Source organism: Dryobates pubescens, chromosome 20, assembly GCF_014839835.1.
Source record: "Dryobates pubescens isolate bDryPub1 chromosome 20, bDryPub1.pri, whole genome shotgun sequence".
Taxonomy (NCBI): Eukaryota; Metazoa; Chordata; class Aves; order Piciformes; family Picidae; genus Dryobates; species Dryobates pubescens.
Genome location: NC_071631.1, coordinates 11,478,687 through 11,493,781, shown reverse-complemented (window position 1 = coordinate 11,493,781; position 15,095 = coordinate 11,478,687). Strand labels below are relative to the sequence as shown.

General features: G+C 42.3%; 1 protein-coding gene across 1 annotated transcript in view; it reads right to left on the bottom strand.

The window, feature by feature from the left end:
* The window catches only part of CEP112 (centrosomal protein 112), a 162,430-nt gene that overhangs the window by 28,606 nt on the left and 118,729 nt on the right, over positions 1-15,095 (bottom strand). Inside the window, exon 22 of the mRNA XM_009902668.2 lies at positions 11,134-11,283. Coding sequence (XP_009900970.2) covers positions 11,134-11,283 — 150 coding nt within the window. The remainder of the gene's footprint in view (positions 1-11,133; positions 11,284-15,095) is intronic.

Below are 15,095 nucleotides of genomic sequence, written 5' to 3'. Positions count from 1 at the left end.
AAGAGTCCCTTTCTGGCTTGCTTGTATACTCCTCTCAGGTACTGGAAGGCTGCTCTAAGGTCTTCCTGGAGCCTTTTTTTCCTCCAGGCTGAACAGCCTCAACTCTCTAAGCCCGTCCCTGTAGTGAGGTGCTCCAGCCCTCTGATCGTCTTGGTTTAACACCTTCTCAGCAGTTGCAATGCAGAGAGCTAGCACAACCTTCCACTGAGACTGAAATGCTGCACTCCTGAGACAGTGCCTGTCAGGAGCTAAGATGAATTCTGAACTAGCACTGCAGCCCATTTGGCAATAGTACAGATGCTGCTGTGCTTTCCTAAACCACAGCAGATCTGCATGAAGCTTTGGTGCTGACATGTCCTAACTAATTAGTTCCCAGGAAAAGGGACTGGTTTGTTTTCTCCTGATCTGGTTCTAGAAGAATTTGCATTCATTCCTTTTTGTTTCACAAATGATCTGATTTGTTTTGAGGACACGAGCGAGCAACGCTCTCCTTCCTCCCCACACACCAAGGTTACTCCTCTGCGATGGCCCAGACTGTGATACAGCAAACCCCAATGCGAAAACTGAGCTGTGACTTCACAGCAATTCCAAAGAGGGAAGTGAACAGTTCATTGCATGTTTTGTCTTCTAAGGCCAACACAGACAGGTTTGAAACCCATGATCTCATGCCATGGTGGGCCAGGAAAATGGCATATTCAGAGCATAGGTTTCCAGCATAAAAATACTCTTGAGGTGATCTGATGCCACTCTATTCACCTGCCAACAGTCCTGGCAGGAAAATAAACAGGTTCTGGAGATGAGTTGCTGCTGGAGGCAAAGCAGCAGCCATTAAAAAAGCTGCCCTGACCTGCAAGGAACTGGCCTTTTTTCCTTTGAACTTCAGCAGATCTTAATGAATTCTTCCTAATTGGCAACCTGGGGTTTTCACTGAGGATATATTTCTGTGAAGGTGCCAAATGCAGGAGATGTACTCAACATTAGAAATACAAATTTTGGGTCTCCTGGTGGCTGGCCAAGCTGGTGAAGGCAGTTCCAGCAGATCTGCTCACCACTACTGCAGATAACTGCTGGTGTTGTGTCAGGGATTGGATTCGCACATGAACACGCATCAGCACTGACGGATCTGGTTTCATAACCATTAACATATTGACTTAATTGAAGTTGTTGACTTCAGTGCTGTGAAAGCCTGAACTAAAAATAAGCAGAGACAGTTTTAGTAACAGAAGAAGTTAAAAAGTGGTGGTGTCAGAGGAGTAAGGTTTTTGTTGTGCTTGACTAATCTCTGCTTTACTGCTCTTGCAGTCCTCTGCTAGCTGGCAGCTTTGAAAGGAATGTTGCCAAGAAGTTCATTTAGGGTCCTAAATTTTATCCTGTATGCAACACTTACTGCAGTTTCCTAAGAATAAATCTCACAGACCTGAAGAAAAAACAGGTGAACTCTTTTTGCTCTATAAAACAGCTTCCTTGCTGGAGCACCTCAGGCTTTCTGAAAAGGCCAAAGATGCAGAACTATTGATGCCTGCACAGAAGACTTTAAGAAAACACTTCAGCTTCTTTCTTGTGAGGGTGGTGAAGCACTGGAGCAGGCTGCCCAGAGATGTTGTGGAGTTTCCTTCTCTGGAAACCTGCAAAGCCCACCTAGATGCATTCCTGTACAACCTGATCTAGGGAAACCTGTGTTAGCAGTGGGAGTTGGACTAGATCTCCAGAGGTCCCTTCCAACCCCTACCATACTGTGATGCCCTAGAAGCTTCAGCCTCAAGTCCTCAGTCTTCTTCATGCATGTTCTCAAGGGTCAACAACTGAAATATTTCCTATATCAAATCCTGTTCATCAATGACAAGAATCAACACGATGGAGATGATGCACGAATCAGCAAGAAACTCCTCAGGAAGGCAACCCAGACTCCAATGCAAGATGAAGTATGCCCACAAACTGCAGAAGGATCAAAGAATAATGCCTATTTTCAACAAAACCAACCTAGTTTTTCACCTTCTTATGCTTACAAGTACTACATCAACACACAGAGGCAGTTTCCTTGAACTGCAAGGCAAGGAGGTGTCCTGGACCTAACTGAAAATGTTTTCAATACAAATTGCAGTGAGAAAAGGAGCAAAGTATATAGGAATTGAAATTTTTTTCCTTTTCTGGTCTCCAGTGCGATTTTGTCTGCCAATAGTACACATAACTTCCACTGAAGGGCAAGTCAAACAATTTCCCTTAGGATGAAGCCATCTGAAAATGCACCGAGGTTATTATAGCGGTGCCCACACATTCTTGAAGGAGATGAACTGCTTCATTTTGAATCCCTGTCAAACCACAAGAACTGGCTGATAATAGCAGTCAATTAAAATGATCTTGTTCTTCTAGAACAAATCTGGCTAACAGCTACAGCTCACATTTTCTAGCTGGTCACAATAGGGTGATTGATGCTAGGAGGAAGCAGGATAGGCTTCTACCAAGAACCCAAAGGATCAAGTTTGATGGCAGCATTTGTAGGTTTAACCTCTTCAATTTGTGAGATGAAAAAGCCACTTCTGCTGAGCATGAAACTATGAGAAAGTTGGAGCTAGAGCTTGCACATAGACAAGCTGTGCTAATTAGGCAGATGTTTTGAAAACCCCAAACTTTACACTCAATGCATATTTGTAGCTTTTGATGTTTTACTTGGTGCTGCTTCACACCACTCGGGGCTTACTGAGCAAAGCAGAAGCTGCTCCCCTGCTAGGCTGTCTGGGTGAGTTTGCCATCTGATCTACTGAACACACAGATAAAAGTCGCCGCATACTTTTTTTCCTTTTCAAGTACAGAACTGTAACTTGGAAAGTTCCTTTATTCTCAACTCCACTGATGCAAGAAAGTGGCAGAAATATGGCAGCCTTGGCTGCTTTCCTTTAGTAGCTCTTTGTAACTAAACTTCTAATGCTGAGGGAACAACAGTATTTTCATTTTGCATGGGAAAAAAACAAACCAACAACAACAACTCTAGTTACAGAAAATAAAGGCAATGCCTTCCAAAAACTCTTAAGAGTGCTACTGACCACTTGATCTACTGCTACCCTGCCTTTAATTATTGATAAATAGTTACCCTGGAGTGGTATTGGATTCACCAGGTTTCTCTTGTTACACCTAAGAGAAGTCCAGCTATTCTGGAAATGGCAAGTTTAACAAAGATATTTTTATTTCGCTCTGATCTGCCATTCAAAAGTGTTAGCCAGTCATTTTTTAGCAAACACACTGATATTTGATCTGCTTGAGTTCCAGTTACATGTAAAGCTGGAGAGCCAGCTGAAAATTCCAAATGGAATCCGAAGATTTCTAAAGTCAACACTCGTTCTGGCAAGAGCATTTGATAGCAGAAAGCTGAAATCCTCAGCCACTCTCTCCTCCTGCTGATAGCCCTGGAGCAAGCAGCACCACGATTAGCACAAAACCTAAAGCCTCCTATATGAGAAGACAGAGCTCTGCAGAAGATGTTTGCACAGATCCTGGCAGTGGCCTTGGCATGCTGGCATCAGCCACTGCAATCTGCTGCTATTTCAGCTTGTTCCTGAGCTGAGCCACACCAGAAGAGAGATATCTAAGGGAAATAGATGGTGATAAGTAGACCAAGTCCACATCCCCAAATCTTTATTTGCCAAGCCCTGCAACTTGTGTTACTGTGCCAGGCTTTAAACATCTTTTCTACAGAGTAATAAATGTTTGTGGAGTCAGTAAGGTTTGCTTTGAAGATGCCATTTTCTCCAGCAATCTTTTTGTTGGGTGAATATATAGTTCATGCTGATTGTGTTTCCACCTACAAGCTGGAGAAGCCCTGCAGTCAAGGCTGTTCCAGGAGCAGGGAAAGAGGCTGCATTCCAGGAACTCACTGGAACTGGAACAAAGAGCAGCCCTTGGAAAGTCTACACAGCCCTACGCACAGACTGCTTTACAGATGCCCTGTTTGGAGGACATTAGACACTTGTTTTTATCTTTATCTTTTTTCTTTTCTCTTCTCTCTCCAGTAAAGCCCCAGACTTTTGAGCACAGGCTCTTCCTCCTGGGCAGTTTGCCTTGTAACTTCTGGGTATCCCCCAGCTCTGTCTCTCTAAGCACTGCTTTTCTCCGCCACATAAAAGTCCCTGTGCTCTTTGGAGGGCAAAATGCCTCTGAAATACAACAGTGAACTGGAACCATCACAGCAGCCTTTAAAAAGCTAATTTTCCTTTTCCTGATATCACAGTTACAAACATTCTCTGCCCTCTTTTATTAGCTAGGGGGGCTTATGTCACTATTACTCCACACTTACTAGTAGGAGTGTTTTCTCTGTATCTTTCTCATTGCCAAGGACCCCACTCAGTGTTATGTTCCTGTCAGTGAGCGTTATGGCTTGTTTTAAATCCCCCTTTGCCACATTACCAGAGCAAAATGAGTGCAGTGCACATTGAAAGAAACTGATAGCTTCAGTATCTAGGACTCTGTATTTTGTTATGCATTTATGGAATCTTTAACTCCATCATTTAGAGACTGGTTGATATCAAGTTGCATCTCTTCTAGGGCTAAAAAGGACTAGAAAGCCCTTCATGCAGCAAAGTGCCTTCTGGAAGGAAAGCAAAACAGCAAGGGCAACAATGAGAATGTAGGAAAAAGTAAAAGCACAAACTTTGAAAACTGCTGGATAAAACTGGACTGCAGTTCAGAGGACTAGGCAAGCACTGGAGTTCTGGTCTTTTATATAACTTGTAAGTGTGATTTTGCTGTTGGCCATGGTGAGTTCTATAATGTGTTGAGACATGAAAAGTCAAGAGAAATGCCAGAGTGCAAAGCTTGCTGAAGGAAAAGGGGGAGGGAAATAAAAAAAAAAAGAAGAAGAAAAAAAAGATGACTCAATTCTTTGTCTCACAAAGCATGTCAAAGATATTCTAAAGTACTTACAGATGCTCAGCCACTCGGATTGCCTGATGGGCCAAACATCTGAAACCTGTAACTCTGAAGAGAAGGTGCTGGGCTTCAGAGAACAGAATCATTTCTGTGGCAACAGAAAAAGAGAGCTGATTTTGAAAAGGAGAGAGGACTTTTAAAAATCAGAATTTCAGTTGTGACCAATAACTATCTAACCTCAACAGGGAAGTCAGCCTATTTTGGCTAACATTTATGTGTCAATACAGCCTTTTAAAGAGAGCCATGGGATGGAATGGAGAGAGAGCATGAGGGACAGTTGAAAAGTTTGGGATTAAAACCTCTTTTCTCCAATAGACAGAATTTGGAAAATCAGGTGCCTCAGAGCTTGGACACCATGGAAAAGAGAAAGCAAACCCATCAAAGCCCTGCAGAGTTCATTTTTACCTATCCTTTTGGAAGACATGACTTCCTCTGCTGATCAAACAGCACATGGGGAATTCTGAGCAAGACAAATGCTATTTGTCTGGTAAATCTGAGTGGCTGCTTTACAATGCTAAGGTGGAAACATTGGTGCCCTGTAATTCCCTGCTAATAGAAGACACCGCAGAGTTAGTAGTGTTATTACAGACTAAAGTTCAGTGATAAATAAAGAGATCCATGAAAAATTACTCCAGGTATTTAACATCAAGATGGTCGCTTGAAAGCCTTTATTTCACCATGCCAAATGGTTTATCATGGCAATGTCTGCCCACAATAGCAATTAGATGGATTTAAGATCTCTCTGGAGAACTCTGTGACAGTCACACCTCTGAAGATCTTCAGTGACTGGCAGAAATTGGCATGTCTGTGGCCATCAAACCATCCCAAACAGTAATGCACCTTCTGACCAGATGTCTTCTAAGATGTGAGTCAGTGTCAGCCTCAACAGTGAAATGCTGACCTCCTTTCACAGGCCCTGTGAGCTACAAAAACTCACTTTCAGCCATGTTAAAGTTAAAAATACAAGAAAATCTTTCTTTGTGTGGGTCTCACTGACAGCTATTCAATAGTGGTCTAGATTATCACAACCAACTCTACTGCATCAGTGCATGATGGAGAAAAGAGCAATTCAAGACTCATCTAGCAAGAAGTCCTTGAACTAACATAAACCTTCACTTTACCCTAAGGTTTAGATTTTCATTTTTAGCTTAGACTGAGCTTTCAGTTTCTTGGAAATTTTTTTTCCTGATTTATGTCCTCAGCGCTCTCAGTTACACACGGTCACAGCCTTCCACACAAGCAGTCTTTCTACTGTAAGTACAAAGGAAATGCTGACCATGTCAAGTGTTCTCCCTTTATTTGCCATGGCATGGAAACTTCTCAGCAGCCTTAACAAGGAGGTAGAGAGCTGACCTGGCCCAGCTTTCTCAAGAGAGTCTGACAGCACTGCAAGTGCAGTTGTCACAAGTGGCTGTAACACTGGACAATCTCACTCCCAGAATCACTCCACCCACACAGCCCATGCAGTTTTGTATTATTTGGACCCTGAAATGGCTCTTGCAGAAGGGCTGATGCACAGAGTGACGCACGGATCTGGAGCCTGGCAGTCTGGAGTTAATCTCCACCTTCACCACAAACCTTGGACAAAGTCAAGGCTCTACCACCAGCATCTCATTTGTAAGATAACACCAAAAATCCTTCTTCTCTGTAGTCTAGATCAGGTTAGTTTAGGTTGTACACTCTCTGATGCCTCTCCTCCTTAACAAGCACTAATAAGGACATCGAAACCACTCAAGAGTTAGCTTTGCTTGGGACTTTCAAACCAACAAATGTGAATTATTAATTTCTTACTAACCTCGGCATGGGCTATTGCAGAGTCCAAGGGAGGGATCCCAAAAGGTATTTTGAGAACAACAGATTAAATCCTTCTGCAGGACTTGGGTCACTCAGTGAATGTTCCCAGAGCTCTGCCATGCTTTTTCTTTTAATACAAAATATTATTCGTAATTACAAGTGGAATTTGCTAATAAACCTGGTTCCTAATGAAATATAACTACATGCAGAATTAGCTTGGTCACAATGTTTCTGAAAACACAGCCTCTCTGATACACTGCAATTTAGAGACGTTGGTCAATACCATCAGTATATTTTGACAACTACTTTCTGGAAACAAGGATATCAGGTGCCCTTCAAGAAATGTTCTGAATGCTTTAAAACACCCCAAGGTTTAAAATAATTTGTTTTACTTTTAACAGGAACCAAACACGAAAGGGAGGGGGAATTATAGGCTGAGGAGCTGTGGTTGTTCAGCCTGGAGAAGAGAAGACCTCAGAGCTGCCTTCTGATACCTGAAGGAATCCTGCAGGAAGGCTGAAGAAGGACTTTTCATAAGGGTGTCTAGGGACAGGACAAGGGGGAATGGTCTGAAGCTGATGGAGAGCAGGGTTAGACTGGAGCTTAGGAAGAAGCTCTTCAGTACAAGGGTGGTGAGACTCTGGAATAGGCTGCCCAGGGAGGTTGTGGATGCCCCTTCCCTTGGGGTGTTGAAGGCCAGGCTGGATGAGTCCTTGAGCAGCCAAGTCTAGATGAGAGGCGACCCTGCAGTGAGGTTGGAGTAAATGATCTCTAAGCTCCCTTCCAACGTTCTATGGTTCTATGACAGCTGAACTACAGCTACAGCAGAGTTAAGTATTGTGTTGGAGCTCACTCAGTACTTTCAGCATGTTGACAAATCCCTCCATCCAACCTTTATATAGAAGACATTCTTTTTTTTCTCCAAGATAGTACAGCATCTAACAAACACATGATGATGCTGAGAATGCTTCATGCCCACAATAAGCCCAAGCAATTTAAAAGCAGATTTTTTTTTCTCCTTTGTTCTGCTCTGGCTATAAAATAGACTTTTGATTTTTTTTTTTTTCCTCTCTCACAACATTTTTGAACACAACAAAAACAACTGTTTCAAAAATTTTCACACAAAGGGGAACATTATTATATGGCATTCTTTCCTAGAAATCTTTTAAGGCTTATTTATTAACAGAATTAATCTGACCATAAGTTGGCTGACACACAAAGCGTTGAAATATGCCATCTTCAGACCATGTTTTGCTAATGAAATTTTGGTGTTAATTCAGGGGATATAACAGAATCCTAGAATCTGGAGTATGAGCCAAACAACAAATGTGGTTCCTCTGGAAAAAAAAAAAACCAAACAAAAAAAGCAAAAAGCAGCATCATTCTCTCCCTTTTCTATTGTGGGTTTGTCACTGCCTGCTCTCCATCATCCATTTCTTTCCAGCATTTACTTTTTGATGTGGAGTCCCCACTTGGCCATCAACTTCTACAATAAAATCCTCTGAAGATGTTTTGCAGTTCCAAGCCCAGGAACCATGTAGTATTTTGAATCCCAGTATCCAATTGAAAAAAAAAAAAAGCCCCAACCCCTAAGGCTGGAATTTCTTACATAACCTTAAGGGATCTCCACAACTCAACCAGTCCAGCCAGTGACCACTGCCAAAAGCAGCAGAAGGGTGAGGTGAACGCTCTGACCATTTGACTCCAGGTTGTTGTGGCTAGATTGCTATCAGGATGCAAGAAAGCTGTTTAAATTTAGCCTTAACAAGTTTACACTGCACTTCAACAACCAACGTAGTTCCTGCATAGGCATTCGCAGGAGCTCAGCACCCAAACCCTCACTGGAAGGTGACTTCTGAAACCCCAGTCTAGAGCATCACAAATGGGTTAACAGACATGGCAACTTAAGCAGCTTTTCCAAGCATCTGCAGGGCATTAATATAATTGTGCTCTCAACTAATCCTGTGGTCTAAAGCAGTGGCTCCTGATCTTTGAAGTGTAAGCACATCACAGGAGGGGCATGGCACTGAGAGCAGGTGAGCTTGGCTGGATTTACCCCATGCCAGGCCAACTGCAGTGTCCTTGGACTCTGCTCCAAAGAACGCAAGTCCTGGGAAGTTCAAAGCAAAGATATCTGCGTAGCACTGAAGGGTGAGCTGTGCTTTTGGCACCGCTCTCTGTGCCAACACTGTCACAGTCCCAACAGGCTCACACTCGGCAGCGGTGAGGAGGCAGCAACAGGAGTCACTCAGGGGTTCAACACCTTGTCAGAGCTCTGCTCTTTAGATCTTTGCTGTGAGACATTGCAACACGATGGCATCCAAACTGCCTACCTTAGAAGCCACAAGAAAGGGATGTGATGAGGCAAAGTTTGATCCTGATTTTATGACTGTGACGGCGCAAAGCTTGACTTGCCCTTAGGTCAGACAACTCAAGGGGTAACACAGGATGGCAAGAACACAAAGACAAGCATTTGTCTCAGACTGATCCAGACTGAGGTCATCTTAAGCCTAAAAGCATTGCTCAGATTGGGGTTTTAGGCTGTCAAAAGCAAAAGGTTCTTGTAAGTTTCTTTGATTTCTTTTCACAGACATTTAAGATACTATTAAAAAAATATCAGGAGGAAGGAGGTTGATATAATTGTGAAAGAAGAACAACTTAGAAACTGTCAACTAGCAAAGAGAGTCAGGAATTTGAATTAACATCAGAATCATGCATTATGGCATCCACATCTGGAGATCACTTTACAATCTAAATCCAAAACTTCTCTGAGAGCCAGTTGGTTTCTGTAAAAATGGATTTCTCCCTTTGAAAGGAAATAATAACTGGAAGGTTTTACAGGAAGTCACCCAATCCCATCGAAAGGAAATTGCAATCTGTTCCTCAATGTTAGTTTAAATCAATGTTATATTTAGCAAATGCTTGTTTTTTAACAATATAGCTTGTACTATATTAAGCCTTCTCAAAGGCTTATGCTACATTAAGAACTGCTTTGTTTTTAGAATGTTTCTTTAATCATCCCTCAAGGTTTTCAGGTGCCCTAGGTTAGATGATGTTCCCCATCTCCAAGATATCTAGGATTCCATTTTTTACCACAATCAATTTTTTTTTTGCCCCAGGCTAATAAAAAGCAAAGTATTTCTACATATGCTTGTCTGGAAGTATGTGTAGTTCTTACAAATACTAAGTGATTGAATATTGAAACCATCTCTCTTTTTTTCCAGAAGTATACACAGCAGTTTACCTTCACAGAATATGCAGTTTGGGTGTCTGGCTTTCAGTAAATTTCCACTAAATCGGCGCTTTCAAAGGAAGGTTCTTTTTAAAGGACAATATTAATGATACTAAACAAAGTTCAAGAACTCCAAGCATAATTCCCCCTGCAATTTCTTCCCTAAGCTGACCAAATCTTACAAAACATACTCACAGCACCAATGTGAAAAGCTCTCTGGGACACTGTTCAGAAACCCTGCACAGAGCTCCCCTATGCTCTTTATGTATTTCATTGCACTGTGAAGTAGTAACTCCAAAATTCATTTTTTAATAGTTTAACACACTTACACGGAGAAGAATTTCATGCGGTCTATAACCATTAGTGTTCAAACCTGCTGTTGCCAACAGCTGAATTATCTCCACCTAACTTAGTTGAAGTCAGTCCATAAACCAAACAGTAGCATTTTTAGCAGGCGCTAAAAAAAAGTTGGTAAATGGTCTAAACCATGTTTTTCAAATATCTAACTCAAGAAAGTATCAGCCATGAGAGCTTAGGAAGAAGTTCTGTACTGTGAGGGTGGTGGAACACTGGAACAGGTGGCCCAGGGAGGTAGAGGCGGCCCCATCCCTGGAGACATTCAAGGCCAGGCTTGATGGGGCTCTGAGCAATCTGATCTAGTTGGAGACATCCCTACTTACTGCAGGAGGGTTGGACTGGATGACCTCTAGAGGTCCCTTCCAACCCAGTGCATTCTCTGAACAAACTTCTCTTGATTGCAGCCTTTATTTTGAAAGGTAAGATCTCCTTGTGAATAGGAAGATAAAGCCCATGCCGTGCTGCTGGCCCACCTGTGGTGCAGCTCAGCTCTCCTATTTTTCACCTTTTTTCCAAGTACTGAAGCACTATATAAAAGTGCTGAAAATATATTATGATATCTGAGTCAACATTAAAACAAAGAGGACAGGGAAGTGTCATCTGTTTGACTGAAGTGGATGGATTAGACTTGCCAAACCCAAACGTTTTATGCAGGAAGATGATCAGCTAGAGGAAGGAGCCTGACTCATCAGCTACATCAAAGTCAAGGTCCAGTGAATGGAATCAGTGAGTGCTGTGTGAACAGGAATGATACCTGCATTCATCTGCCCACTGCAGCACTTTTAATTACACTCAACCAGCCAGTAGCATGAGGAAAATCCCCGGATTACCTTGAGTGCTCTGTCATTATCTGTAATCAGCTGCTGCTTCATCTCTTCAAACTTTTGTACCACTTCTTGGAGCTGCTGCTCTGCAGCAAGCTGCTGCCGGCTGTTCTCCTCTGTCAGAGAGGAAATGGTTGTCTTAAGTTCTGCTATGATCTAAAAAGAAAACAGGAGGCTAAATCTCTCTTCAGTAAAAGGCATGTCTTTTGCATATTTTTATACTGGGTACAAGCATGGCAAACTCTGCTGTGCAAGCTCAATATTTGCAATTAACATATTACACACCAGTGAGCATGACATTCCACACAGAGAAAAAGGGATCTGGTAGGGCTGTGAGTGACAAAAAGTGCTGAACACAAAATATTTGGAAGGGTTTTCCACTATGGCATTCCAAAATATTTACTCATGAGAACAAAGCCCATCTATAATCTCCAAAACAGAGTATGTTTCCAGTCTCCTACTGCACTGAGACCAGTGCTGCAGATACACAGGGTGATGGTGGCAGTTGTTTTCTGGAAGCTGGAAGTTAAACTTGAGAGTGAGAGTTCTGTGATTTCTGAGCTGCTGAAAGGAGCACACTCAGCTTAGCAATACAACAGGGACCTGATCCAGGGTCCAGGACCCTTAAACTAGACCTTTCCCATGATTTACTCCTGATTTGTAGAAATGTACTTGTTCACCTTTTTTGTCACTGTGGAAAGTCATAACTAAAGCTGATTCTTTGGGTTTATTTACAGGATTTTATGGTGACATGTTAAGTCATCACCCAGCAAAGCACTTAAACATAGAGAAGAGTCACTGACTTCAATGTGTATGTTCAAAGTTAAGGTTAAGATGCTGTAGCAGCATAATAGAGTCAAATCCTTAAAGTACTTCGGAGGGGCAATGAGTGCTCAGACTTGGGTGCTTGCCTGTCCTCCTGATCACGGAGAAACACTGAACTATACTAAAGCCATGGTTATTTAGGAAAAAAGGGGTTTTTTTAGAACTACTAAAAGTGCACAGTGATAGCACAAGGAGCAATGGGTACAAGCAAGAACACAGGAGGCTCCATGTCAACATGAGGAGAAACTTCTTTATGGTGAGGGTGATGCAGCACTGGAGCAGGCTGCCCACAGAGGTTGTGGAGTCTCCTTCTCTGGAGACATTCAAAACATGCCTGGATGTGTTCCTATGTGACCTGCTCTGGCAGGCCTGGACTGGATGATTTCTAGACGTCCCTTCCAAGCCCTAACATTCTGTGACTCTGTGACAGGACTAACTTGGTAAGAAATATTCATGAAGAAGGTTGATGCAATTGTGAAATTGACTCATTTGTAAAGTGAGCCAAAGTTTAGAGGTAACTCTTTAGGAGTTCATGACTGCCACTGGTTTTACCATTTAGATCATCATTTACAAGACAAAATTTACCCAAACTTGGCTTTATTAGGTGTGGGAATGAAAAAGTGATGGATTATATAAATTATTAAGGTAACAGCTTGAAACCATGAAAACCAATTTGTCTCCATTCCATTTACTCACTTTTTAAAAGGCAAAGAAAATAACAAACTCTTTAATAGAACACAAAAGTGAAATTTCAAGTTTTTACTGGGTTAAGAACCCTGGGCTAGCACAGAGGTTCTGAAGCAAATTTCAACATGAAATGATGGAGAAAGATCTGCTTTGTGCAGTACTCTTCTGAGTAAAATAATAATAAAAAAAAAAATCTGTTTACTTTGTATAAACTTCAGAAGAAATTTCTTGAAATATCTTCTCTGCGTGGGTGTTAAAAGTGAATGTTCCAAGAGGCCACAGAGAGTAAGATTAGACAGATGTTGTCAGCAGCATGACCACAAGAAAAGTTGCAATTGACCTATTATTAATACTGAACTACAAAAAAAAAAAAAGCCAAACCCTCTATGTTCAAGTAAGTTCAGGGACTTGATTCAAACCCACAAAAGTCAAGAAATTCAGACATCAGGGTGAAACTCTTTTATTGTGCCAAACAGCCCTGCCACATGATGTATGTGTTGTGTCTGCAGAGCGATGCCAGCTCTGCTCCATGCCTGGATCTATCTCTCCCCAATAAAGAGAACAGTCTGTGAGCTGCAGCCCTGCCTGCCTTAAAAAAGACATCTGTCAACATTTCCCCCTCCATTATGAGAACTATCCTACAGGCCAATAAATTTCAGCCTGACAGAATTTATGATGACATTCAGGTTAAGTAGTTATTACCTTGCACTGCACTACCTAGGTGTTCCCACTCTAACAATTAAAACAATTTTCCTCACTCCTTGCTTAGAAATTCAGAAATGCTGAAACGATTCCATCTGTCTGTTACAAATGGACCAAACCTCATTTTTGTTCTGACAGTGAGCAATGTCTGGCACAGAGAGGCTGGCTTATGATTACACTCACTAGGGCTGACAACAGCATAAAACTGGCAATGACAACAGGTAAAACTGAGTCAGGAATGAAAGGGATCTCTTCCCTAATCTCTGCCATGCATCAGATGTTACTTTGGGAGCTTTAGCATTTTTCTGTTATTCAGGTTGAGATGGCAAGATTAAAAAAATAGGGTTTGTTGTTTCCTTCTTTCATTAAAAATAAGGCTCTCAACAAATGATTAAAATAGCTTTCTGGAGAACATTCTGTCTGAACTGTGGAACTGCTGAGGGTGAGAGGGACCAGCCCAAAGCAAGGTCACCCAGAGCTGGTTGCACAAGACTCTGTCCAGTCAGGCTTTGAGTATCTCCAAGGATGGAGACTCCACAACCTCCCAGTGTGCAGAAAACACACAGTGAAGTTTAGAAATAAAATGTACAACTATGCCGAACAATGGTGCTTGTAAAAGCAGCCCGAAAAAGATGTGACGTGAAAAATGTGACAGGCCAAGGAAATTTCACTGAAATAACTGAAGCCATAATTTTGGAGAAGACAATGAGACTCAAAGGTGGCTGAAAAGCTGGAAATCAGGAGCTTTAAAATATTTTACAGTGCTTGTAATAAAGTTTGGAACTTGTTGTCATTGTCTTACTGACCATCTCTGCCTAGTTAGGAGGCGTCCAAAGCATTCTTTGTTGGGTTTTTATTGATTTTTAAAGAGTATTATTAGACTTATTATTATTATTATTATTATTGATGAAACACACTTTACAAGGAGAAATCCTTCGTCATCCTGCTGTGGTTGGGAGGAATAAGAAGCATGACACCTCTGCATAAATCCTCGTGGCAATTTTCTTATTATTAAAAGCTTAACTTCTGGTTGCATAGCCATCATTTTTCACACTCCAGCACTCCCTGTCAATCCAGCTGAAAGCTGAAATATGTAAAAATTACAGAATCACAGATTGTTAGGGGTTGGAAGGGACCTCAAAAGATCATCCAGTTCAACCTTTCTGCCAGAGCAGGATCACCTAGGGCAGGTCACATAGGCACACATCCAGGCATGTTTTCAATGTCTCCAGAGAAGGAGACTCCACAACCTCTCTGGACAGCCTGCTCCAAGGCTGTCACCCTCACAGAGAAAAAGATTTTCCCTTCTGTTCCCATGGAACCTCCTCTGTTCCAGCTTGCACCCATTGCCCCTTGTCCTATAACTGGACATCACTGAGCAGAGTCTGGCTCTGTCCTCCTGACACTGCCCTGCACATACTTATAAACATGAATGAGGTCACCCCTCAGGCTCCTCTTCTCCAAGCTCAAGAGCCCCAGCTCCCTCAGTTTTTACCCAGCAGGGAGATATTCCACTGCGTTCAGCATCTTTGTGGCTCTGCCCCAGACTCTTTCAAACAGTTCCCTGAGGTCCTTCTTGACCTGAGGGCCCAGAACTGGACACAATATTCCAGACATGGCCTCACCAGGGCAGAGAGAGGGGGAGGAGAACCTCTCTTGACCTGCTAACCACAGCCCTTCTAATACACCCCAGGATGCCATTGGCCTTCTTGGCCACAAGGGCACATTGCTGGCTCATCATCCTGTTGTATCAT